Source organism: Salvelinus fontinalis, chromosome 1 (genome assembly GCF_029448725.1).
Source record: "Salvelinus fontinalis isolate EN_2023a chromosome 1, ASM2944872v1, whole genome shotgun sequence".
NCBI lineage: Eukaryota > Metazoa > Chordata > Actinopteri > Salmoniformes > Salmonidae > Salvelinus > Salvelinus fontinalis.
In genome coordinates this window covers 50,474,474-50,502,003 of record NC_074665.1, presented here as the reverse complement: position 1 = coordinate 50,502,003, position 27,530 = coordinate 50,474,474, and the positions used below count along the sequence as shown (strand labels likewise).

Here is a 27,530-nt window from a genome sequence, read left to right as displayed (position 1 = left end):
ACCATAGAATTGTATTTCAGTGACCTTACTGAGTAAATTATTTGTCTTTTAATTTTAGCGAATCACACGACAGCGAGGCGTGGCTCCAAATGGAGGCAGAAACTTGTGGTGCGCAGAAGACACATACTTGGGAGGGTTAGGGGGAAAGCCGATTTTTAAGCCAAAGCCTATGCGTCGGGAGTTTTTCCCTATTTATCTGTATTGGCCAAGTTTGATGCGTTGGTCCACCAGACCTATTCGCCAATTTGGGTGGAAGTGTCTGGGAACGAGATTAGCTACGACCTACCCTGGACTGTACAGCATCCAGCCCCCACCAGGGAGTAGCAGAACACTGTTCCTCAGCGCCAGAGGTAGAAGTTGTCCCCTTAACCACAGATCTAGGATCAGATAGGCATGCCAATCATCAAATCATGGGTATGACAAAAATATCGAGCCTAACTCTGTTTGAGTGGTTGAGTGCAACTTTATCTACAGCCACTTGTTCCTCAAGCACTTTCAGTGTGGATTTAATTTTCGACAGCTTTGAACAATGGTGTTACAGATAAGGCCAGTAGTAAGAAGCTCCTGAGACAACCTGTCAGTGTCTTCTGGAGAACTGTCTGCTACCTCTGACGGCCACCAGCTCCCCTGTAACACACACACACACACACACACACACACGCACACACACACACACACACACACACACACGTACGTAAGGCCCTGTCCTCAGGTTGACGGTAGGGGCTTTAATTTCAAGCTCGACTGCCTGTCACCCCGAGTTGGAAAGAGCCACTGTCACTCATTGAGGATCCAGGGCCCTGTGTGTGTGTTTTAGTGGATGTGTTTGTTAGGTTGGCTGATTTTAGGTTCTGTAGTCCGTCAGAGGTTGATCTATGGCAGGGGGTTCTGACTAATCGGCTAATCAATGCTCTTCAGACAGGAACACACTTAGTTGAAGGATTTGGTGTCAATGCTGGACTGTAATCAAAACAGTACCAGAACATTTACTAAATTCAGCAAAAAAAGAAACGGCCCTTTTTCAGGACGCTGTCTTTCAAAGATAATTCGTAAAAATCCAAATAACTTCACAGATCTTCATTGTAAAGGGTTTAAACACTGTTTCCCATGCTTGTTCAATGAACCACAACCAATGAATGACCGTTTCACAGGTGCATGTTCATTAAGACACTAACAGCTTACAGACGGTAGGCAATTAAGCTCACAGTTATGAAAACTTTGGACACTAAAGAGGCCTTTCTACTGACTCTAAAAAACACAAAAAGAAAGATGCTCAGGGTCTCTGCTCATCTGCATGAACGTGCCTTAGATATGCTGCAAGGAGGCACGAGGACTGCAGATGAGGCCAGGGCAATACATTGCATTGTCCTTACTGTGAGACTCCTAAGACAACGCTACAGGGAGACAGGACGGACAGCTGATCATCCTCGCAGTCGCAGACCACATGTAACAACACCTGCACAGGATCGGTACGTCCGAACATCACACCTGTGGGACAGGTACAGGATGGCAACAACAACTGCCCGAGTTACACCAGGAATGCACAATCCCTCCGTCAGTGCTCAGACTGTCCGCAATAGTCTGATAGAGGCTGGACTGAGGGCTTGTAGGCCTGTTGCAAGACAGGTTCTCACCAGACATCACCGGCAACAATGTTGACTATGGGCACAAACCCACCTTCGCTGGACCAGAGAGGACTGGTTAAAAGGGCTCTTCACTGACGAGTCGGATTCGCGTTTATCGTCGAAGGAATGAGCATTACACCGAGTCCTGTGCTCTGGAGCGGTGTGTCACAGCATCATTGGACTGAGCTTGTTTTCATTGCAGGCAATCTCAACGGTGTGCATTACAGGGAAGACATCCTCCTCCCTCATGTGGTACTCCTCCCTCATGTGGTGACAATGCCACCAGCCATACTGCTCGTTCTGTGCGTGATTTCCTGCTAGACAGGAATGTCAGTGTTCTGCCATGGTGTTCTGCCATGGCCAGCAATGTGCCCGGATCTCAATCACATTGAGCACATCTGGGACCTGTGGATCGGAGGGTGAGGGCTAGGGCCATTCCCCCCCAGAAATGTCTGGGAACTTACAGGTGTCTTGTTGGAAGAGTGGGGTAACATCTCACAGCAAGAACTGGCAAAGTTGGTGCAGTCCATGAGGATGAGATGCACTGCAGTACTTAATGCAGCTGGTGGCCACACCAGATACTGACAGTTACTTTGATTTTGATCCCCCCCTTTGTTCAGGGACACATTATTCAATTTCTGTTAGTCACATGTTTGTGGAACTTGTTCAGTTTATGTCTCAGTTGTTGAATCTTGATATGTTCATACAAATATGTACACATGTTAAGTTTGCTGACAATAATCGCTGTTTACAGTGGGAGGACGTTTATTTTTTTTGCTGAGTTTATGTGCGTCTGTGTAGGTCCGCTGTGGGCATCATGGAACCTGGGGATCTTCATGTGTATATGCTGGAACCTGGGCATCCATATCTCCTTAGACAAATCTGTCAACCTGGACCAATGGACCCCAGAACAGATCCAGGTAACATGGGAAAACGTGTATGGGGGTGTGTGACGGACAGTGTGGTCTGTGGGTAGTTTTGGGAGTGTTCAGTATGGGAGGATGTGAGGCAGTGTGAGTAAGACCGATGGGGGGGTGTGTGTGTATATTTGTGAGGGGGTGGGAAAATAAAATAATTGTGCACGCAAACGGAAAATGTAGGCCTATCTGTGGTTTATTGAAGAGAGTGCATAGCTGTTATCTGTGGGGATAGATAGTGTGAGTCTCTCTCAATGTTAATTGCTAACCCTAATTATTTCCTGATGGATGATTATTCCAACTCCAGCTCTTTCATTCCTCCTCCCAACGCCATCATCCTCATCTGTCTTGTGTGTGTGTGTGTGTGTGGTTTCCGGGTGCCATCGTGTGTGTGCGCGTGTGTCATTACCAAGTACAAACTGCCTAGAATGTAAGTATAACATTTCAAAGCAGTCAGGTTTTGACTTTTTCAGTTTCTATTCATTCCATTTGTTTTGAAGACCTTGCCCTCCATTTGAATGCGAGTCATTTTACCTCAAAAGCACAAGAGGATTTCAACACCCACCATCTGAAATTGTGCTGAAATTGTTTCTGTAGTTCAATACAGATACGATTATTTTATTTAAGTATAATTTGATCTCTGAGAAATTAAGCTAATTGATTGCATCCTAATTGTATTTTTTTAATTGATAGGTACTATATTTATTGAAGATTATATGAATCCTAACATCCTATTTGGACCATAATTCTTTGTGAGTAAGATGAGGAATCCACTAAAAATGATCAAAAGCCACCCACGGACCCCCCACGCCAATCCCAATCCAACAGCCAGTATACAGTATCAGTTCTCTATGTCTAACAAGAAGTATGGAGCTGAGGCTTGGAGTAGGCTATTACTTCATCTTATGTTATGTATTCCCTGTGAACCGGGTAATGTCACTTTTTTCCCCCAGTTCAGAAAAATTATTTACCATAAATTAGTGTGAAAGTAACAGATTTTGCCCGCTAGATGCTGCTGTTCCTGCAACTGCCACACCCTTTATCCATTTTGCTGGTTTCTTGTGTTTATTAAATGGATCACGACATTGTCTTTGCAACTTTGGGTAGAAAACCAATAGCTTTTGCTCATGATGAAAATGGGTTGTATGTGTCCCTGTGTTTTCTACCCAAAGTTGCAAAGAAGATGTTGTATTCCATTTAATTAACACAAGAGACTAGCAAAATGTATAAAAGGCAGCAGTGGGCAAAACCTGGCACTTTCACACTTAATATATATATTTTTTAAATACAAGTCATTTAAATGACACATTTCTCTGAACAGGGGGGAAAAACATCACCAGCTTCACAGGGGATACATTACATAGGATGAAGAAGCAATAGTTCACGCCGCAGATCCATATTACTTGTCAGACATAAAGAACTGATACTGTGTACTGGTTGTTGCGATGGGATTGGTGTGGCGTTTTGTGGGTGGCTTCATACAATTTTATTGCCTTCCTCATGTTTTACTCAATGGTAGGAAGACCTTTGGTCCAAATTGGATGGCGGGTACTATATTTATTGAATATTATGTGAATTCTATAAATAATTTGTGTTGAACAAATTTTGCCCCAATGGCCACATTTGGTGTTCAACGAGGTCCGGAAGGCCAAACTGAAAATGTGTTATTTCCTTCTTTCTTTTTTTCTCTCAAAAAGAGTCCTCTATCCAATGTTTTTTGTATTTTTGATGCTCCCTGACTGTTTAGTGATTATTAGCTAGTGTTTGATTTGGTTTTGGTCATTTTAAAGTATATTGAATTTGACACCCCTGCTATAAATAAAAAGGGCCAATTTGGATGCAATCAATTAGCCTAATTTCTCAGCGATCAAATTAAATAAGATTAGCGTTCCTTCAACGTTGTTCAGAAATCGTTCCTGTAGATAATCTGAGATGGTGGGTGTCATCTATTGCTGAAATGGTGTGTAACGACGCATGTAATGCATTATTAAGCTAGAGATGTGTTAAATGATGGTAACTTTACTTGACACACAGTGTCATAAATTATCACACGGCCATAACCATGTCATAGGTCATAACAGCTGACATAACTTGTCATAACCTGTCGTAGTATGGTCATAACACTCTCATAACCTATATATTTACACCTGTTGTGACCATATATTATGACACTGCTTCAAGATGTCCACCATTGTTCCTGTACCCAAGAAAGCCAAGGTAACTCTCTGGCTCCGATAAATCAAATTTGAATCAAAAACAGCGGTCGGGGAAATGGATCACTTCCGAGATCTTAGACCTCATAAGGAAAACGGATCGCCACCTGGCCAGATTTAGAAGGACAAATCTACAAGAAGATTATGATGTTTATATTAACTGTAGAAACCAGGCAAGATACAAAATGGATAAGGCCTAATTCCAACATTATATAGACGCCGTTAATGACAACTTACATCAGTGTCTCAAACTGTGGATCATTTTAAAGGACATTGGCTCAAACTCCCCATAAGGTAAAATACTGTTGGCCTGGATATTGATGATGTTTTATATTATGACCAAGCAAAGGTTGCAAAATATTTTAACACATTTTTTACCAATATAACCTCATCTCTGGTTAAGAAGTTACCTACCTGCTCTGGACACTATGGCCAGTCTTTCATTAACAACTTTTACCATAGCAAAGGTATCACTTTTTTTGTTGTTGTGCTGTGTATGGTAACCGAGGACAATGTTTCTAATCTACTATGCTTAATGAGCACAAACAAAACAACTGGGCTGGATAACCTTCCTGCAAGATTCATAAAGGATAGTGCTTGTGTCACTGCTAAAATGATAACGCATATTGTAAACCTTATGTAGGGGGTCATAACAGCTATAGAATAACACTGTCACAACAGGTCTAAATATATGTAATGACGGTGTTATGATCATATAACAGGTTGTCAGCTGTTATGACATATTGCATGGCTATGACATGTTATGACAGTGTCAAGTAAAGTGTTACTGTTATGATATATTGAAGACTTTAAGATCGCTCTCCGTGTGTGTGTGTGTGTGTGTGTGTGTGTGTGTGTGTGTGTGTGTGTGTGTGTGTGTGTGTGTGTGTGTGTGTGTGTGTGTGTGTGTGTGTGTGTGTGTGTGTGTGTGTGTGTGTGTGTGTGTGTGTGTGTGTGGAGTATAGTGGACATGGGGAACACCAAGGCCAAACAACTGTATGAGCCCTCCTCCCAGACAACTTCAGACGGCCACAGACAGACCAGTATCCTTTTTGTGTGCGCGTGTGTAGTTATAATAATCAATCCCTCTGTGTGCATCTGCATTTGACCACCACCCTACTCAACTCACTTACCACGCATTGTGTGAGTACCCTTTCATTCACACAAGAAGACGCAAACAAGATTCTTTTTCCTACCTCCAACATGGACAACCCAGTTCCACGCTCGACTGTCGAACTCAAAATCCAACTTCAGAGACTTCGAGAGAAAGAAACACGTTTGTTCCTGCATGGCACCACTCTTAGTGAGTATTGGCGCAACAAGCGCATTCCAAGAGGACTGAGAATACAGAAGGAGCCTACTATAGGTAATAACGACAAAACTTTTGTTCAGCAATGGGGTGAAATACTCAACAAATGCTCATTAGATTTAATGCTACTTATCGTGGAACATGTGTCAAAGGAAGTGAAAGAAGTTGAAGTTAAGATTAGCGAACATGAGGCTATAATGAAGGAAATTCTAGGCCCTAATTTTACAACCATAGACGACACGATCAAGCAGTCAATTGGGAAATACAGAGACTCTCTACAAGCAACAAAAATCAGGAAATACCAGCGAGACACAGAAGATTACCAGCTAAACCAGGTGTACGCATGGGAAGGCCCAAGGACAGGAGCACGCAGAGGCCGACGGAGGGACGCACCGCTGATCGGGGGACGCAGATACGCAGCAGCGGGAGGACATGGAAACTTGGACACAGAGGCATCCACCGAGAGCGAATTCCCTACAGACAGTGACTCCAGCTTCCATGGCACACAGTCCGTTTTTTTAGCCCGGAAGCAACAGAGGGCTCCACGAAAGAAAAGAAACGATGCAGGAGAGGTAAGCGGTCGAAGAGGAGACCAGGAACACAGGCCGTGGACACGGAGCTACAGCGGGATGCGGTAATTAACCTCTCCAAAAAAGACCTTACTGACGCTCAAGTCTCAGTCTTATCTAAGGGCCTCTCTTTTGTACCTACATGTACAGATAAACCATTCGATACGAAAGTAGATCTGTTTAAATTCTTTCGCAAGATTAAACTTAAGCATGTGTTTTCACACAACACTGATTCGGGCCTAGTAACACATCAAGGAACTGGCACCCATTTTAAGCCCAAAAGCAAATTCTGTCCTATGGTTAACAACTCCTCGATTAATACCTATTGTAGGTTAGTCGAACAAGAAGCCATGTCAGTATATACAAGACAAACAAAACATATTCAGAAGAATCTCACGAGAACAGAAGAACTGGCACTCAAAGAATTAATGAAAGATTCATCTTTGGTTATAAAACCTGCAGACAAGGGTGGTGCTGTGGTTGTTTTAGACTATGACAAATATAAAGAAGAAATTCAGAGACAACTCAGCAATGAACGTTTCTATAGAAAACTGAGTGTTGATCCCACACAGGTGTTCCAAAGGGATATTTGCTCTAATTTGGAGCAAGCCCTATTAAACAACCTTATCTCAAAACCTGAATATGAATATCTTTGTTGCAAATGTGCCATACGTCCATGCTTATACATTTTACCGAAATTACACAAACCTAAAACACAACAAGGCAACTATCCAGGCAGACCAGTGGTTGCAGGAATAGGCTCAATGCTAGAGCCATTGTCAAACTTTGTAGACTCTTTTATTAAATCTCATGTGCAATCATTGCCATCATATGTAAAGGACTCTATAGACTTCATAAACAAGATCTCACCAATAACGGGTTTAAAAGAAGACTGTATTTTGGTCACATTAGACGTCGAGAGTCTTTATACCAGCATTCCCCATGTGGGGGGGCTGGCAGCACTAGCACACTATTTGGGAGACAGAGATACTAATGAATATCCACCAACAAACTTCATTCTAGAGTTGGCTGAATATGTTTTGACGTACAACTATTTCAGGTTTGATGATGAATACTACCTCCAAACGAATGGAACATTGATGGGCTCTACATTTGCTCCGAGCTATGCCAACCTCTATATGGGTCTTTTTGAAGAACGTTTTGTTAATAATGAAAACGAGAATCCATTTTTGAATAAAGTCCTTAAGTGGTATCGATATATTGATGACATTTTTTGTATATGGGTAGGAACCGAAGAAGAACTGTCAGAGTTTATGGCACTACTCAATGACATTGACCCTAATCTCAAATTCACTATTGAACGTGACACTAAACGTGTTCATTATCTCGATATGTGGATTGAGAAATCAAATGGAACCTTGTTTACAAGTCTATATAGAAAAGAAACGGACAGAAATACTCTATTACAGGGTGACAGCTTCCACCCTGAGCCATTAAAAAGAGGACTTCCAAGAAGCCAATTTTTTAGACTGCGCCGTATATGCCACTCCACAGATGATTATCTAGAAAAAGCAGCGGAGATGCGCATGAGGTTTCTTAAAAGAGGCTATTCGTCACAATGTGTGGATGAAGCTCATAACTTGGCATTGGAAAAAACACGAGATGAACTGCTACAAAAAAGACCCGCTAAAGCTACAGAACACTCCGTAATGTTCACAACTACATATACTTTGAATTCGCGAAAAGTGGGAGAGGTGGTCAAGAAACACTGGCATATTTTATCATCGGACCCAGCTTTGCCGGCTGAATTTAAATATCCACCACGTATTGTGTATAGGAGAGGTCGCAATTTACGCGATAAATTGGTTCATGCCAACTGCCAGCCACTTAAGAAAATTAGCCAAGCACTTTTACGCCCTCTACCAAATGGTAGCTATAAATGCAGAGGATGCGCACAGTGCAACAACATGATGAAGTGTCAATATTTCTGTCACCCACACACAGGAAAAAGGTTCCAAATAAATGACATTATTACGTGTTCCACCACCCATGTTATTTACATTATTAAATGTCCATGTGGGCTCTGTTATGTCGGTAAAACCACCCGCTCTCTTAAACAGAGAATTAGTGAACACAAAAGTTCAATCAGGAGAAACGACAGGGAGTATCCAGTCGCTGTACATTTCAATGACATGAAGCATGACATTTCCACCTTTAGATTTTGTGGCATAGAGAAAGTTAAGATATCAGACAGGGGAGGTGATATTAATAATACTCTGAGTAAAAGAGAATGTTTTTGGATTTTCACCCTCCAGACATTGTTTCCAAAAGGACTTAATGATGAAATGCCTTTGAATGTTATGCTGTGAATTGGAACATGAAATGTGTGTCTCTTGTAGATTATTCTGACGTTTTTCATATGATGTACCCAATGACTAATGAACTTGCTATGTCCTCATTGTGATTATACAGAAGTGTTCAATACGCCTTATTTATACACTTTTGTATGAGTTATGAAATGCACATTGTTATATTTGGTAGCACTTATTTATTTTCCTTTGCTTCCAACCCCCTTCGATGTGTAGAACGGATGTGGGTGGAGCCAGGTCTACATAAGGGTGCAACTTTCAAAAAAATCCCAAAAGCTCTGACGAAGGCCGTGTGGCCGATACGTAAGCTTATTAAATATCGGTGATACTATCAAGAGCAGTGTGCGGTTTCCTTTTCCTTCATCTTGTCCAATTGATGCCATGCACCTGCAAATAAGATTGCTCAGATGTGCGAGTGCCTTTTTGTATTTGTACCACCACCCTACTCGACAAAACACAGTTCCATTTCCCAATTCACTTTGGAACCAATATTATGATGAGACACACATTTGGACACAGCACCTTTTGAGTGCATGGTTATAACGCAGCATGACAGCATGGTATCTGGTTCGCCTGCTGTTCTGGTAACGAGGACAGCTGTGTGTTCTTAATGACATCTGTTCCTGTTCAAACTCGGACTGAATTCACACCGTCGGCTTGTTTCAAGATAGTTCTCTAACATACAGTGGGGCAAAAAAGTATTTAGTCAGCCACCAATTGTGCAAGTTCTCCCACTTAAAAAGATGAGAGAGGCCTGTCATTTTCATCATAGGTACACTTCAACTATGACAGACAAAATGAGGAAAAAACATCCAGAAAATCACATTGTAGGATTTTTAATGAATATATTTGCAAATTATGGTGAAAATAAGTATTTGGTCAATAACAAAAGTTTATCTCGATACTTTGTTATATACCCTTTGTTGGCAATGACAGAGGTCAAACGTTTTCTGTAAGTCTTCACAAGGTTTTCACACACTGTTGCTGGTATTTTGGCCCATTCCTCCATGCAGATCTCCTCTAGAGCAGTGATGTTTTGGGGCTGTTGCTGGGCAACACAGACTTTCAACTCCCTCCAAAGATTTTCTATGGGGTTGAGATCTGGAGACTGGCTAGGCCACTCCAGGACCTTGAAATGCTTCTTACGAAGCCACCCCTTCGTTGCCCGGGCGGTGTGTTTGGGATCATTGTCATTCTGAAAGACCCAGCCACGTTTCATCTTCAATGCCCTTGCTGATGGAAGGAGGTTTTCACTCAAAATCTCACGATACATGGCTCCATTCATTCTTTCCTTTACACGGATCAGTCGTCCTGGTCCCTTTGCAGAAAAACAGCCCCAAAGCATGAGGTTTCCACCCCCATGCTTCACAGTAGGTATGGTGTTCTTTGGATGCAACTCAGCATTCTTTGTCCTCCAAACACAACGAGTTGAGTTTTTTCCAATTATTTTTTTTACCAGTTTACCAGTTATACTTTTACCAGTTATATTTTGGTTTCATCTGACCATATGACATTCTCCCAATCTTCCTCTGGATCATCCAAATGCTCTCTAGTAAACTTCAGACAGGCCTGGACATGTACTGGCTTAAGCAGTGGGACACGTCTGGCACTGCAGGATTTGAGTCCCTGGTGGCGTAGTGTGTTACTGATGGTAGGCTTTGTTACTTTGGTCCATGCTCTCTGCTGGTCATTCACTAGGTCCCCCCGTGTGGTTCTGGGATTTTTGCTCACCGTTCTTGTGATCATTTTGACCCCACTGGGTGAGATCTTGCGTGGAGCCCCAGATCGAGGGAGATTATCAGTGGTCTTGTATGTCTTCCATTTCCTAATAATTGCTCCCACAGTTGATTTCTTCAAACCAAGCTGCTTACCTATTGCAGATTCAGTCTTCCCAGCCTGGTGCAGGTCTACAATTTTGTTTCTGGTGTCCTTTGACAGCTCTTTGGTCTTGGCCATAGTGGAGTTTGGAGTGCGACTGTTTGAGGTTGTGGACAGGTGTCTTTTATACTGATAACAAGTTCAAACAGGTGCTATTAATACAGGTAACGAGTGGAGGACAGAGGAGCCTCTTAAAGAAGAAGTTACAGGTCTGTGAGAGCCAGAAATCTTGCTTGTTTGTAGGTGACCAAATACTTATTTTCCACCATAATTTGCAAATAAATTCATTAAAAATCCTACAATGTGATTTTCTGGAATTTTTTTTCTCATTTTGTCTGTCATAGTTGAAGTTGAAAATTACAGGCCTCTCATCTTTTTAAGTGGGAGAACTTGCGCAATTGGTGGCTGACTAAATACTTTTTTGCCCCACTGTATCTGATATCCAGCTTTTGTTTTGGTGTGGTCGGCAGTTTTTGGTGGCTACTGCTAGGTCTGACGGTAGCTCAAAGGCATAGAGGTAGAAAGAATATGTAGGCCTATGTACAGTATATTCACTGTGTGGGTAGTTGGAGTGTTTTAAAATGTATGGCTGTGTGTTGCTTCGCTTTCAAGTTGTCCTTCAAATTCTTGTGTTGATGAAGCGCCATTCCTTTTTCATGGTTCCTTTGTCGGTCTTTCTTTTCTTCGCTCCCATCTTTCCCATCTCCTCCTCTTCTTTTACTTCTCTGTCAGATAGTTTCCTTCTATTTGTCTTGACACACACACACACACGCTGCCCTGGCTTCTGAATCATCTCATATAAATTCCAGCGTGAATAAAGATGTGCCTACAGTAGAAGCACCTAAATAGATTCACACACTTTTTGTCAAGGGTCTGTATTTTTCCTGCTGCTCTGACAGTGTGCTCCTTTTTCTCTTGTTGTTCCGCATTGTGAATTTCAGTCTCTCCTTTTCTTTCCTCCTTTCCTCCCCTGTCTCTCGCTTCTCCCCTATTCCTCACGCCATTCCATCCTCTCACCTTTTTGCCTCCTGTTATCCTCCTTCTCTGCCCCCTATCCATCACCTCTTCTAGTTCCATCTCTCTTCTCTCTCCCTCCACTCTTCCTCCTGGTTCAGTAGCGGTGCTATTGGGTTATGATCAAAGTTTCTACCCCCAAGCCATAATACAATAATGCCACTGGAGCGTGTGCTGTGTCTGTTGGTGTCTCTGTGTGTGTGTGTGTGTGTGTGTGTACCACAGTGTTATTCATTAACCCCTGATCTCAGAGCAGTGGAGTTCTTCATCCGGGATAAGTATGAAAGGAGGAAATACTGTGACCAGAATGGCCTCAAAACAGCTCCAGTAAGTGTACACACACACACTGTCCACAACACTGATCTGTTACACAGCAATTGGCATGAATAATGGGCGTGTGTCTGTGCACATTGTGTGGGGGTAGCATTATTTGTGTGAGATTTGTAAGTGAATCCGCTGCGTATGGGAGTTATTTGTGTGGGTGGCTGCGTACTGGTATGTAAAGTATGCGTGGGTGATTGAATGCATGCCCGTCTGTGTGTTTGTTTGTACTCATGCTCATGCTTGCATATGCACACATCTCTCAGATCACTGAGTGTCTGAAGCCCATTTTCCACCTGAGGGGCCTTAACCCTCTCCCCCTGTCCACTCACACCTGCTAGCTAGCATTCGCCTGATAGCTCAGCTGACACACACACACACTCAGTCATGACGTATGCAGAGAGATGTCTCTCTCTCTCAATTCAAAGGGCTTTATTAACATGGATAACATATTTACATTGCCAAAGCAAGTGGAATAGATGATAAACCAAAATGAAATCTCTCTCTCTCAGGTTCTGCTAGCAGGCCTACTCTGATCTGTCTCTGCCACCCACACAGACACTGCCTTTTTATATGCAAATGAATTATTAAAAGTGACTCATTATTCATTTAAAGGGAAAGTTCACCCAAAAACACTTCTGGGCCCTTTATAACAATTCCTGGCTGTTTGTCAGTTCTGCAGACAGTTTTTATGTCCATTGCTTGAGTATTTAGATGTAGGTAATAAGCTGATTCTACCCCTGCCTTCCCCATAGAAACCATATATCAAAGTCCATCATAAATACCTCCCAAACACAACACTCTCCCATGACCCCAATAGTCCTTTTAATGACTTTCTCTGCACGATTTTTCATCTAACTTATTTTAGTATGCTAATTTTTACCAATGTATTTTGTTGTTTTTGACCAAGGTCGGGACTTCCTAGGTGGGTGTGGTTGAAGGATGTAAACAATTGTCAAATCTAATTACAGTGAAGAATGTCAGACTAAGAAGGAAGAGGGAATTGGAAACCTGCCTTATTTTCAGAAAGGTACTCTTGTGCCATATTGGTTTGAGATGGATTATTCTGAGGCCGAGTTTCATTTGCAGACTGACTGAGAGAAATGAGTGAGCAGATGTCGAGGAAACACAGGCTCTTCCCAGAATGCACAGCGACTGGTGTTGCAGTTGCTGGAGATGCCTACCTCTACCAACAGACAGTGAACGTCTCGGCTGTCGAGAATGGGACCAGCTTATTTTCCGATAATTGAGGAGGTAGAACATCAGACTGACGATGCAGCAGAAGATGGCGCATATAACTAAACACTCCGATTGCTTGTGTTTCATCAATCCTGGTGTGTTGGAGACTTTCTTCAGAATGCCCAGGAACAACTGGAAACGACGTGCCACACCTGGCGTTCCAAATGGGAAGCACTTTGAAGCGTAAGTGTTTTCGCTAATATTACTCACAGGATTTTTATGTTACTCTCTAAGATAATAAATAGCCTATCTAATGACACCCTTCCAACTGTATTTTTGAGTATCCTGCCTGCATCCCATAACGTAACTGGCTATTGTAGTCCCTCTCAAGTTTGTCTGACAATGATGACATGCTGGCTAGGTAAACAGTGTCTAGAACGAGTGGATGTGCGCCATAGAAATAGAATGTGATGGGACGCACACTTCACAATCTGGGTCTAAATAAACAAGAATGTATTTTACCGAACAGTATAAGAAGTATAAAGTCAATACTGCTAGTGGAGAAGAACATGTTGCTTGCAGTTGCCAGTCTAGCGTTTAAACCAAAAATATCCTAATTAGCCTGTAAAGCCAGACACAAGAGGAAGAAAAACAGCCTCGCACTTGAGTTGGCTATACAGTCTTCAAGTATACAAGACGGAGAACTGTCAATAGAATTGCAGCAGGTAGCCTTTCGGTTCGAATCCCCGAGCCGACAAGGTGAAAAATCTGTATGTGCCTATGAGCAAGGCACTTAATCTTAACTGCTCCTGTTAGTCGCTCTGGATAAGAGCATCTGCTAAATTAGCTAAATGTATTGTAACATCATCAATGCGGCTTGTAAGTGAATATGCTTAATGATCCCTGAGACTGTTATTTTATGTGCCATGTATTTATTTTCTGTCTATCTAGACAATACCGACTGGGCCTTCGTCGGATCATCCTGGAGTGGATGCTGAGGGGGTACTCCCAGCCTCTGTGGTGGCAGCAATTACATCCAACCAACCTTACCCCAGGCTCATAGCATCATATACAAATAGCATTTTCAATAAATAACATTCTAGTTTAAAAAAAAAATCAAAACTATTTCTTGTTATTATAAAACAACAATTACACAGTTACTATTCCATTCACACTGTCACTCAGCATTAGTTAGACCGGGGAGTTGTTCCTTGAGAGCAACCATCTTGTAGTTTTTTCACTCCAGTAGGTGAGCTTTATTAGGGTTGGATTGAAAACCTATAGGACGGTAGATCTCTAGGTACAAGGTTCGAGAACCGTGGGGTTATGTAAAACACAGGGAAAATCCCAATTGGGACCTTCCCACAGAATCCTACTCATTACTCCATGTGCTGGCTCACGCCTGGGAGGCAGCCCGGTTCCAAATAATCACCGGTGCAAAACATGCCTGCCCGGGCCAGATTAATAGAATCCCCTCATTGAATAGAACGGGTGTACCCATTCAAGACAACGATGGCATAATGGGTGGACTGCTGGCCATTGTGAGTGTACCCATAGGACCAAAGCAGGAAGTAACAGCAGGAAGTGTACCCATCAATCTGTGCTGGTATTTGTTGAATCAACTCAACTGACATAAAAAAAAAAATACATTCCATTGCATGAGCCACATCAGTTAGCATCATTTGAATGGACATTCTACATTACCATGGAAATTATTGCATCATGAACGGCAAGCGGTTCCGATACACCAAGTCTGGAAACAACAGAACCTTGAACAGCTTCTACCCCTAAGCCATAAGGCTGCTAAATATTTAACAAAATAGCTACTTGGACTATCTGCACTGACCCGTTTTGCACCAACTTATTTGACTCCTCACATACTCTGCTGTTACTGTTTATTATCTGTCACTTTGTTCCTAGTTATATGTACATATCTACCTCAATTACTTTGTACCCCTGCACATCAACTCTGTACTTGTACCCCTTGTATATAGCCAAGTTATCGTTAATCATTGTGTATTTATTACTTTTATTATTACGTGTTGTTATTACTTTTCTATTTGTCTATTTTCTTTCTCTCTGCATTGTTGGAAGGGCCCCTAAGTAAGCATTGTTAGTCTACACCTGCTGTTTGCGAAACGTGACAAATAAAATGTGACAAGGCAGCTATTGCAAGTGTACCCATGAGTTGACCAGTCAAATTGCCAGGTTTAGAGGTTCCAAACCTGTTCTATTCATTCTGATTTCTATGCTCATGAGTTTACCGGAATGAATACACCTGAGGTAGAGAATGGTGCTGTTCTTTGTAGTCCACAGTACATAGCAGTCACACTGAACGCAACCACCAATGATTGCATGACATGTTCTTGAATGGCATTCCACAACATCACACTGCCATCATTAGGCTAGCCTTTTGAGGACAGAGGGCACTGTTTTCACTTTGGGGGAAAATCGTGCCCAATTTAAACGGCCTCGTACTCAATTCTTGCTCGTACAATATGCATATTATTATTACTATTGGATAGAAAACACTCTCTAGTTTCTAAAACCGTTTGAATTATATCTGTGAGTAAAACAGAACTCTTTTTGCAGCAAACTTCCTGACAGGAAGTGGAAAATCTGAAATCGATGCTCTGTTCTAGGGCCTGCCTATTAATGTCCTTGATATTTATTAGTATAGATGCACTTCATACGTCTTCCACTAGATGTCGACAGGCAGTGAGAGAAGAAATGGAGTGTGACCCCTTGATCTGGGGGCGAACAAAAGCTCTTTGTATGACGTGTCACCAGTTTCCTGTTTTCTGGAGAGCGCGTGAAGGGACCTGGATTTGCCTTCTGATAAGCTGTCGTTATGGACGACTAATATCTCCGGCTTTGATTTTATTTGATACATGTGACAATATCATCGTAAAGTATGTTTTTTCAATATAGTTTTATTAGATTATTGAAATTTATTCGGGACGTTAGGCGTGTTGCGTTGTGTGCCTTTGTTCAGGAAGGAGAGCTTAGCGCTACTTTGCTAGCTTTCCGTGCTAATTGACTGGAGAAGAGGACATTCTAAATCCAAACCACGATTGTTCCCGACAAAGGACCCCTTGTACAACATTCTGATGAAAGATCATCAAAAGTAGGACCCATTTTATGATGCTATTTCATATATCTGTCGAACATGTTGTACTAGTCGTTTGCGCCCAGATTTTGGGTACTCTCGCTATACCTAAGCTGGATGTCGTAATGAAGTTATTTTTAGAATTCTAACACGGCGATTGCATTAAGAACTAGTGTATCTATCATTTCCTATACAACATGTATTTTCTAGTAACGTTTATGAATAGTTATTTGGTCAGAATAGTTGGAGTGTCATAAAAATATCCGCACATTCTGGGAAAAAGATGCTACGTTAGCACAATGTATAACCACTGATTTCAGCTCTAAATATGCACATTTTCGAACAAAACATAAGTGTATGTATAACCTGATGTCATAGGACTGTCATCTGATGAAGGTTTATGAAGGTTAGTGAAAATTTAATATATTTTGCTGGTTTATTCGCTATCGCTAACGTGCCTTGATGAATGAATGCGGTAGTGTGGTAGGCTATTGTAGTAAGCTAATATAATGCTATATTGTGTTTTCGCTGTAAAACACTTAAAAAATCGGAAATATTGGCTGGATTCACAAGATGTTTGTCTTTAATTTGCTGTACACCATGGATTTTTCAGAAATGTTTTATGGTGAGTATTTAGGTATTTGACGTTGGTGTCTGTAATTACTCCTGCTGCTTCGGTTCTATTTCTGACGGTAGCTGTGATGGTAGCTGCAATGTAAAACAGATTTATACCTCAAATATGCACATTTTTCGAACAAAACATAGATTTACTGTATGACATGTTATAAGACTGTCATCTGATGAAGTTGTTTCTTGGTTAGTTTGGTTGGTTCTTGGTTAGTTAGGTTGGCTTTGTGCATGCTACCTGTGCTGTGAAAAATGTCTGTCCTTTTTTGTATTTGGTGGTGAGCCTACATAAATATATGTGGTGTTTTCGCTGTAAAACATTTTAAAAATCGGACATGTTGACTGGATTCACAAGATGTGTATCTTTCATTTGCTATATTGGACTTGTTAATGTGTGAAAGTAAAATATCTTTTGAATTTCGCTCTCTGCCTTTTCAGTGGAATGTGGGAGGAGTTCCGCTAGCGGAACGCCGGTGCCAGACAGGCTAGCTAGATTTAGTTGCAAAGATGAAAAATGTCACCTTAGTTGGTTTTTCAACCAGGGCGATGCTGGGAGTTTACTTTTTTTTTAATGTATTAAATCTGTATAAAATTAGGCAAGTCCGTTAAGAACAAATTCTTATTTACAATGACGGCCTACCAAGAGACAAAATGCCTCCTGCAGGGACGGGGGCTGGGATTAAAAATAAAAATGTAGGTTAAAACACATACCACAACAAAAGAGACAACACTACATAAAGAGAGGACTAAGACAACACAGCAGGGCAGCAACGCAACATGGTAGCAGCACAACATGGTGGCAGCACAAACATTGCTGGGCACAGACAACAGCAAAAAGGTAGAGTCCATGATTGAATCTTTTAATGTAGAGATGGAGATAAACTCAGCCTGGACAGTTTTTTCTTTTTTTTTGCAGTTCGTTCCAGTCACTAGCTGCAGTGAACTGAAAAGAGGAGTGACTGGGCTGTGACTGGCAGAACGTGTGTGTGTGTATATATATATATATATATATGAGGGTTGCAGAAGGTATCTCAGATAGGGGGGGAGAGAGGCCTGAGAGGGTTTTATAAATAAGCTTCAACCAGTGGGTCTTGTGCCAGTTATACAGAGATGGCCAGTTTAGAGAGGAGTATAGAGTGGTGATGTGTCCTATAAGGAGCATTGGTGGCAAATCTGATGACCGAATGGTAAAGACAATCTAGCCACTCGAGAGCACCCTTACCTGCCGATCTATAAATTATGTCTCTGTCATATAGCATGAGTATTATTGTCTGTATCAGGGTTAGTTTGGCAGTTGGGGTGAAAGAGGAGTGATTACAATAGAGGAAACCAAGTCTAAATTTAACCTTAGCCTGCAGCTTGGATATGTGCTGAGAGAAGAACAGTGTACCGTCTAGCCATACTCCCAAGTACTTGTATGCAGTGACTACCTCAAGCTCTAAACCAGTGGTTCTTAACCTTGTTGGAGGTACTGAACCCCACCAGTTTCATATGTGCATTCACCGAACCCTTCTTAATTGAAAAATAAAATATTATTTTTTTAAATTCAAAACATAGGTATATATTTTACTGGTGCACAAAATGAACCGTGCATCAACATCCGTGTGTTCAAAGAACAAAATCATCAAAACATGATTTTCACACAAAAACAAAAACATAATAATGAATATTTACTGCAAATCAGTGTGACTTCTGCTGTTGCTTTTCAGATACCAGTTCAGAAATGCGCGGCTTCACCTTGGCAAGTGCCACTCTCATGTCATTTTCGCAACAAAGTTGGTTCCTTTTCTTCGTTTTTATGTCCAGCATCCTCGAAAAGGATTGCTCGCAAAGATATGTTGTAACAAACGGTATGAAAATCTCCAGAGCGTTCTTAGCAATAACAGGGTACGTTACCATTTGTTGACACCAAAACGTTGAAAGCGTTGTTGTTCTGAAGAGTTGCTGTTGAACCTGGCTCTGCTGAATTTCAATGATTTCATCGAGGTATTCATCATTCATCATCTTCGGATGGGGCCACAGTGTCTCCTGACCGCTCCTGTCTCAGCCTCCAGTATTTATGCTGCAGTAGTTTATGTGTCGGGGGGCTAGGGTCAGTTGGTTATACCTGGAGTACTTCTCCTGTCTTATCCAGTGTCCTGTGTGAATTTAAGTATGCTCTCTCTAATTTTCTCCTTCTCTCTTTCTCTCGGAGGACCTGAGCCCTAGGACCATACGTCGGGACTACCGGCCGTGGTGACTCCTTGCTGCCCCCAGTCCGCCTGGCCTTGCTGCTATTCCAGTTTCAACTCTTCTGCCTGCGGTTATGGAACCCCTACCTGTCCCAGACCTGCTGTTTTCAACTCTTATTGATCGGCTATGAAAAGCCAACTGAGATTTATTCCTGATTATTATTTGACCATGCTTGTCATTTATGAACATTTTGAAAATCTTGGCTCTCTCTAATTTTCTCCTTCTCTCTTTCTTTCTCTCGGAGGACATGGGCCCTAGGACCATGCGTCGGGACTGCCGCCCGTGGTGACTCCTTGCTGTCCCCAGTCCGCCTGGCCTTGCTGCTATTCCAGTTTCAGCTGTTCTGCCTGCGGTTATGGAACCGCCACCTGTCCCAGACCTGTTGTTTTTCAACTCTTAATGATCAGCTATGAAAAGCCAACTGAAAATTATTCATGATTATTATTTGACCATGCTTGTCACTTATGAACATTTTTGAACATCTTGGCATAGTTCTGTTATAATCTCCACCCGGCACAGCCAGAAGAGGACTGGCCACCCCTCATAGCCTGGTTCCTCTCTAGGTTTCTTCCTAGGTTTTGGCCTTTCTAGGGAGTTTTTCCTAGCCACCGTGCTTCTACACCTGCATTCTAGCTGCTTGGGGTTTTAGGCTGGGTTTCTGTACAGGACTTCGAGATATTATCTGATGTACGAAGGGCTATATAAAATAAAATTGATTGATTGATTGACATCTGTTGTCTCAACACTAAACGTGAACGGCTGTCTCACCCATGCTGGATATGACTCTCTTGTAGGGAAGTATCCGTCGAGAGACTTTGCAAGCTCATCTAAGTGCGTGGCAATTGCTTGCTTCAGTTCCGCGGGTACAGAAATGTCTCTGATTCCAGATACATCTTCAATCTTACTTACACAGTCGTCCAGCAGGGGAAATTTTGCGAAGTTATCGTTCTCTGTTCGTCGTTTCCATAACGGTAGTTTTTTTTTTAAAAGCCTTAAGGTTTTCCTCCACTTCGATGATGTTGACTCCACCGCCCTGCATTTTTTGATTGAGATGATTGAGAGCTGCGAAGATATCGAATTCAGAGCCCATTTCTTTACACAGCTCACTGAAGATGCGGTGCCTCAGAGCACTAGTTCGCACATAGTTCACGCATTCCACTACAATTTTTAATACTTCTGCCAGTTTTGGAGGCAAGGTTTTTGTTGCCAACGCATGCCTGTGCAGAATACAATGCGTAACAATGATGTGTGGTGCATCAGCTTTCACTAGCGCACCAAAACCAGACTTTCTTCCCAGCATGACTGGAGCTCCGTCCGAACAAACTGCAGAAACCATATCCCACGAAAGATTGTTGTCTTTGAAGAAGTCATCCACAAGTTTCTTCACATCGGCTGCCTTAGTTGTTGTTGTAAGAGGCTTACAAAATAAAAAATCTTCCTTTATCACGTCGTCTTTCACATAGTGCATGAATACAGCAAGCTGGCTTAGATTGGAAACGTCTGTGGTCTCGTCGAGTTGAAGGCTGAATTTTGCCGGGCTTGAAATCAGATCTGCAACTACTTGAGCCAAGATGTCTTTGCTCATGTCCTCTATTCTGTCGCTGATGGTGTCATTTGAAAGAGGAATTTGGGATAACTTAACTTCAGCCTCTTTTCCCAGCATGATATTTGCCATCTTCAACACAGCTGGTTTTATGAGTGTTTCACCAATGGTGTGTGGTTTGCCCTGCTTTGCGATCAGGTAAGCAACTTCTTACGATGCTGTGAGGATCGGTTTGTTGATTGGTACAAAGCCGAGAACAGGCAGAATAGCCTTTTCATCGAATCTGGCTCTCTTCACCTTGAATTCAGCGAGCGTTGTGTTCTTGTATTTTCCATCTCCATGCAGCTTAAGGAAGTGTTCTCTTAGTTTTGCCGGTGCTAGACAAGAATTGCTCAACTTGGCATTGCAAATCATGCAGTTAGGACGCTGACTCCCATCACGTTCCGTATACATGTGAATCCATATTGTACATATTCGTCCGACCACTTTCTTTTTTTGCTCGACATAGTAAGTATGAAGGGATTAAAATATTAAGAAAGAAATCACAAGACGTACCATCACGACAGTCACAAGTCGACTACTGAGCGCACCAAATTCCCTGCAGCACAGATAGGCCAAGCGATGCAGCGTGATCACCTGCAGCCAATGATGGCCAAGTGGGGCGTGTCATCACGAATCATACGAGTCGGATGTGTGTCTTGACCTCCGCCGAACCCCTGAGACTGACTCACCGAGCCCCTGGGGTTCGATCGAACCCAGGTTAAGAACCACTGCTCTAAACCCTCAGAGGTAGTAATCACACTAGTGGGGATAGGGTCATTCTTCTTACCAAACCACATTACCTTTTGTTTTGGAGGTGTTAATAGGCTATTAGCATATTGTTAACCTTCAGATCAAGGTTAAGGGTAGAGAAAGCTTGTTGGACACTAAGAAAGCTTTGTTGTAGAGCAGTTGTCGCCAACCAGTCGATCTTCAAGGCATTCCTAGTCGATCACCAAATATTTCTGTTGAAAAGCCACCGAACGATAAAGGCTTGCACTCCTTTTTTTTTTTTTTTAATCATGTTGAGTAGGTGTACTTGATTCAAAAGTCCTGCGCACCGGGTAAGCAAAGTGTTCCCATGAGACAAACTCCACCTACCCGGCACCGTGGCTACAGAGCTTCAATGACCCTGGCCACAGCCAAGTTTAATTTAATAACTTTTAAAACTATGACCACAGAGAGACTGTCAACGAATACAGCAAAGAGTTGCTGTTTTTATGAGTGTGTTCATGTTTACGTTTATATTCAGCACTGCCACTATTTTTATTCATCACTATTACAAAACGGCTTCTCTGTACTTCCGCTCGGGCTGCAGCTGCAATGAATGAGTAGCCAAGTATCGATTGCCCTGCGTTTTATTATTATTAGCAGCTCGTCGTGTTGATTTTAATATTAAATCATCACCTGTTTGGCAAAGGTGAAGTAGGCTGTGATTCGATGGTAAATTAACAGGCACCGCTTTGATTATATGCAACGCAGGACAAGCTAGTTAACGTAGGAATATCATCAATGTGTACCATGTGTAGTTAACTAGTGATTATGTGAAGATTGGTTGTTTTTTATAAAATAAGTTTAATGCTAGTTAGCAACTTACCTTGGCTCCTTGTAGCCACAAGGTCTCACTTTTGCTGGCACATTGTAGAACAGATGTCCACAGGCAGAAAGTGTATAATGTGCATTGTAAAGTCATAAAGTCTAGGCAACAAATAACATTGGATTGCTTTCTTTACATTTTTTAGCTGTGAATTGGGTTCACATTAACCACTTTCTTTGTTTTACACACAGAGACTGATCATGTAGGCCATATTCTTTGTTGTTTAATTAGTTAAGACCTGCATTTCCACCGAACAGGGATTTTTTGCGTATTTCAGTGCAACAAAAAAAAAGTCACCTTTTTGGGCCCTCAGCAGTTTGTATCCCTGATGCATAGGTCATATGAAGTGGAAGTAAAGGGCCGACAGTATCAAAGGAACCGGAGGGACATACGCCCAGTTCAGGAGAGCATAGGGCCCAGGAGGTCCACATGAGAAGACTGTGGATATCCTCTGGATGGTGTGAGCAGGACACCTAATGAGGAAACGGGGAAGACCCCACCAGGGCAGTTATCTCTGCCGACTGTGCCTCCACAATTTCAGGAGGATGTGGAAGAGGAAGGAGAGACCCTGAGGCTCTCAGAGGTGCCCAATATGCTACCAGTGTGCCACACTAGGACAAGGGCTAACATAAGGGACATAGGGGGGGCGGTCTTAAGAGATGGACCATTTTTTAAATCTAAAAAAATTAAATAAGCGGTTGATAATGTAAATAGGTATTTTCACTGTGGTATTAAAATGGTATGAAGTGCTCAAGCTAATTCTATATGAAAAGGAAGATGTTGATAATGGACATAATGCCAACCTAGAGATGGCGCTAGTGGGTCACCGATCTAGTATAGATAAACAGGTGCATTATGAGTGTCTGATTAGGGTGTAGTGACATGTAACATGTAATACATGAGTAAAGGATTATGCTTGTATCTTATCTAACTCTCTGACGTGACTTATTCACATACACATATTAACAAACATCTGGCGGTCCGACGGACAAATCTGGGTTTGACAGATGCCAGGAGAACGCTACTTGCCCGATTGCATAGTGCCAACTGTAACGTTTTAGTGGAGCAGGAATAATGGTCTGGGGCTGTTTTTCATGGTTCAGGCTAAGCCCCTTAGTTCCAGTGAAGAGAAATCTTAATGTTACAGCATACAATGACGTTCTAGACGATTCTGTGCTTCCAACTTTGCGGCAGGAGTTCGGGGAAGGCCCTTTCCTGTTTCATCATGACAATTCCCCCATGCACAAAGTGAGGTCCATACAGAAATGGTTTGTCGATCTTTGTGGAAGAACTTGACTGGCCTGCACAGAGCCCTGACCTCAACCCCATCAAACACCTTTGGGATGAATTGGAACACCGACTGTGAGCCAGGCCTAATCGCCCAACATCAGTGTCCGGACTCACAAATGTTCTTGTGGCAACATCTAGTGGAAAGCCTTCCCAGAAGAGTGGAGGCTGTTGTTGCAGCTAAGGGGGGACTAACTCCATGTTAATGCCCATGATTTTGGAATGAGATGTTTTACAAGCAGGTGTCCACATACTTTTGGTCATGTAGTGTACCTTGAATGGTTGGAGCTTTTCCGTCCATGGTGGAAAGACAGTTTGAACAGAACCAGGCTTCAACCGGTCCTGATTATAGTCAGTGGCCACAAAGTGATCATCGGACATGGTCAACCGCAGCTGTTGAATGACTTTAGGCATCGAATCGACACCGTAAGCAAGATATCAGATGGCCTGCAGCCATGCCTGACACAAAGCTCCATTGCAGTCAGGAAAAGGAGTGGAAATGTGTAGTGTATTTGTATCTGACTGGAACGTTATTGTACCCGGGTACAATGCACTTCATTTTGGCCAACTTCATTCAGCTACTCGACTACTAACGCTATTCGCCTACACTTACATTACTTCAGAGATTACTAACCGCTAGCCTAGCTAGCTACCATCTTTGTTTTTACTTCCTTTTGTTCTGATTTCCTTTCATGAAGACCGATTGCAAGACGCTCATTCGCCCTGCCTCCTGTAATTATCCATCTTAGAACCACGAAGAAGAGTATCTACCAGATTACAAACTATATGGAAGACCTTTGCACTAGCACGAAGTAGGACTTTGTTTTTTTATACTTTTTACATTAAACAACACATTTATTTAGCAAAACAATGCCTAGACACCAATCATTTTTTTATGTAATAAAACTACACTATTTTTTATGCTTTTTAGGTAATTTTGGAATTTCAACATTTTGATATAATAATAATAATACAGAAATCTAAACACTCCAACAATGGACCTAAATACTGTCTGGGGTACTGACAAACAGCCAGACCTGCCCAGACGTGTAGCCGGGTCAACTTCCCCTTTAAGTCATTTTGCACAGTTGAAGGTTGAGGGTACAGAGTGTCTGTGTTGAGAGCTCGGAAAAGATGTCTAGTTCGTACATAGATTGTGTATAGGGTGTGTACTGTATGTGCATGTTAATGTGTTCATTTGCGAATATGTAAATGTATTTTGTGTGTGTGTGTGTGAGAGAGAGAATAGAGCCCTTGTGTCAAGTCCAACATCACTCAGAAAACAATGATGCATTGTGGATGAACACATCTGATCTAGCAGTCCATGCATGAGCCCATTGTTCTGCCATGAGTAACATGGTACGGCCTGTGTGTGCTTGTGCGAGTGGGCAAGTGCGCACGTCACATTACGTCAATTTTACTGAAGTCAACAAGACCTCACAAGCTTGCTGTCTAAGACCACCTGAAAACTACTGGGCCAATCAGTTCACTCCAAATGCCCAGAAGAAGAGAGTGACAAGGGGATTGAGAATGAGATAATGGTACAAGATAAAGAGATCCACCTAATCCCAAAATCCGCCTCTATCTCCTATATAGTGAAAATGTCCTCTAGCCAATTAAAGAGATGCTGTCCTAGCTAGATGACAAAAACAAATTGGGTGTCTGTAGAGATGGGCTCCTCAGTTAGGTGTTCCACCCCTCAGCAGAGAACAGGCTGTCACATGGGTCACCATTTTAACACTACACTCCTGACCTGCCTCTGATACCAACATATTTTAGATCCTTCACCAGCACTGTCCTTTCTCTCACATTCTCTCTCACACACTCTATTGAGTCTCTTCCTCTGTATCCCTGTCTCTTTCTCTCTCCCCTTTTCTCTCACTCTGCATCTTCTCTCTCTCTTTCTGTCATATACTCACCTCTCTTTCTTTTTCTCTTTGTCTCTGTTTTCTCTCTCTCTCTGCATCTTATGTTTCTCTTTTTATCATTTACCCCCCTCTCTCTCTCTCCCTCTTTCTTTTTCTCTTTGTCTCCTCTGTTTTTTCTCTCTCTCTCTCTCTCTCTCTCTCTCTCTCTCTCTCTCTCTCTCTCTCTCTCTCTCTCTCTCTCTCTCTCTCTCTGCATCTTATGTTTCTCTTTTTATCATTTACCCCCCTCTCTCTCTCCCTCTTTCTTTTTCTCTTTGTCTCCTCTATTTTCTCTCTCTGCATTTTGTGTTTCGCTTTCAGTCTATCATTTACCCCCTCTTTTCTTTTCTCTCTCCACCACTCGTCAGCTTCATCCTAAATGTGCCTGTTACTGCTGTTTCTGCCTCACCGTCTCCATTCTCAGCATCAAAGTAAGAGAAGGAAAAAAACGACAGAACAAAAGTCACACTCAAGAAAATACCCTGAATTCAGATCTCTCCTAGGCCCTCTTTTTATCCAGAGGCGAGAGAAAGGCTGGTTTGATGAATAACAGACATGGAGAGAGCTAAAAACTCCCTTCAGATAGAACAAGACTTCCTCCGTGTGTGTTTTTCCCCTTAGGTAGTTTAGAGAGGGGGAGAGGAGGAATGAGAGGGACGGGGGATATAAACACAGATTTGGAAAATGATGCACGCTCTCTCTCACTTTCTCTGAACACACACTCTGCCTACCCCCAGATGTCGATTGCTAACGAGCGCTAGTGGCGTTTTCCTAACAGCCTAAACAGCGCTTTATGCAGGGCTGATCTGGCTAGGGAGATAGCATAACTTAGCTTTGCTCCCCTGTGTTGAAGTGCTCTCAGTGCAGCTTCAGTTAGTCAGTGACCTCCTGAGGTTGGCCAAGAGAAGCTAGGAGAAGCCTACTTGGCAGTTAATAGTAGAGGGTTTTAGGTGCTCTGTCTCTCTCTCAGGGAGGGTAGAAGTTGAGTAAGGCTGTCACTCAGGTGATCAGATACAGCCACTTGACTTGGCCCAGGCAGAAAGGGCCTTTGTGGTGTCCAACACACACACAACCACACACAAAGTCAATCTCTGGCCCACAGAGATCTTTCAATTACAGCAGAGTTGTTCTAGCCTTTGGCATGTGTGTTTGCCTGTGCATGTGTGTGATTGCCCATATCCTTCACCATATGAGTTTGTCCTGTGCTTCTAGATCTTGTGTGTGTGACCTTCTGGTGAATGTGATGACGACTGTCTATCTCAGGCTCTGCTAGGCTGGTTAGTGACAATGCCCTAGCTCACACTACTGGCTGCTTACTAATCCTCCTCTTTTCATCTTTCCCCCCTTCTGTCGCTCTCCGTTTTCCCTTCCCTCTTTCCCTCCCTGCAGAAGTGTTCTGAAGCTGCTGCCTCTCCCTCCTCACAGGCTGCTGAGAAGAACAGGCAGGAGGTCTGACGTTTTACCGTCATGCCAACTGGTGTTGTGTTGTGCTGCGCTGGTCCTTTCTGTGTGCTGGGCTCTGCTGTGCTGTGGTGCTCTTTCTTGGAATGGTTTTCCAATGCCCCCTCATCACATACAGCACCGTCACAGTACACTTCCAAGTGTGTGTTTTTGTGAGTGTTTGCAGCATGCGTGTAGGGCTGGGACGGGCATGGAATTTTGACCGTGGTCTCTGTAATAACCATTCAAATTAAACATTTTGATGGCGGTCTTCATCCGTAACATGGTGCCGGCCCTACGTGTGTGACATGAGGGAATGTATATTTATCCTTTATTGAACTAGGCAAGTCAGTTAAGAACAAATTCTTATTGACAATGACAGCCTACCGGGGAA

At 42.5% G+C, this 27,530-nt stretch overlaps 1 protein-coding gene across 2 annotated transcripts; it reads left to right on the top strand.

The window, feature by feature from the left end:
- The first annotated feature begins 1,998 nt into the window (after positions 1-1,998).
- On the top strand, positions 1,999-12,306 carry LOC129857247 (uncharacterized). 2 transcript variants are annotated; one of them, XR_008759891.1, is made up of 3 exons: positions 1,999-2,545; positions 5,721-5,798; positions 12,107-12,306. XR_008759891.1 is itself a non-coding variant. In XM_055925301.1 (2 exons), the coding sequence occupies exon 2, from the start codon at positions 6,930-6,932 to the stop codon at positions 8,961-8,963; it is 2,034 nt and encodes a 677-aa protein (XP_055781276.1). In that variant the 5' UTR covers positions 2,267-2,545; positions 5,721-6,929; the 3' UTR covers positions 8,964-9,472. The 2 variants fall into 2 exon arrangements, 1 of the variants encoding a protein (XP_055781276.1); XM_055925301.1 differs by lacking the exon at positions 12,107-12,306 and having other exon boundaries at positions 2,267-2,545; positions 5,721-9,472.
- The last annotated feature ends 15,224 nt before the right edge of the window (positions 12,307-27,530 follow it).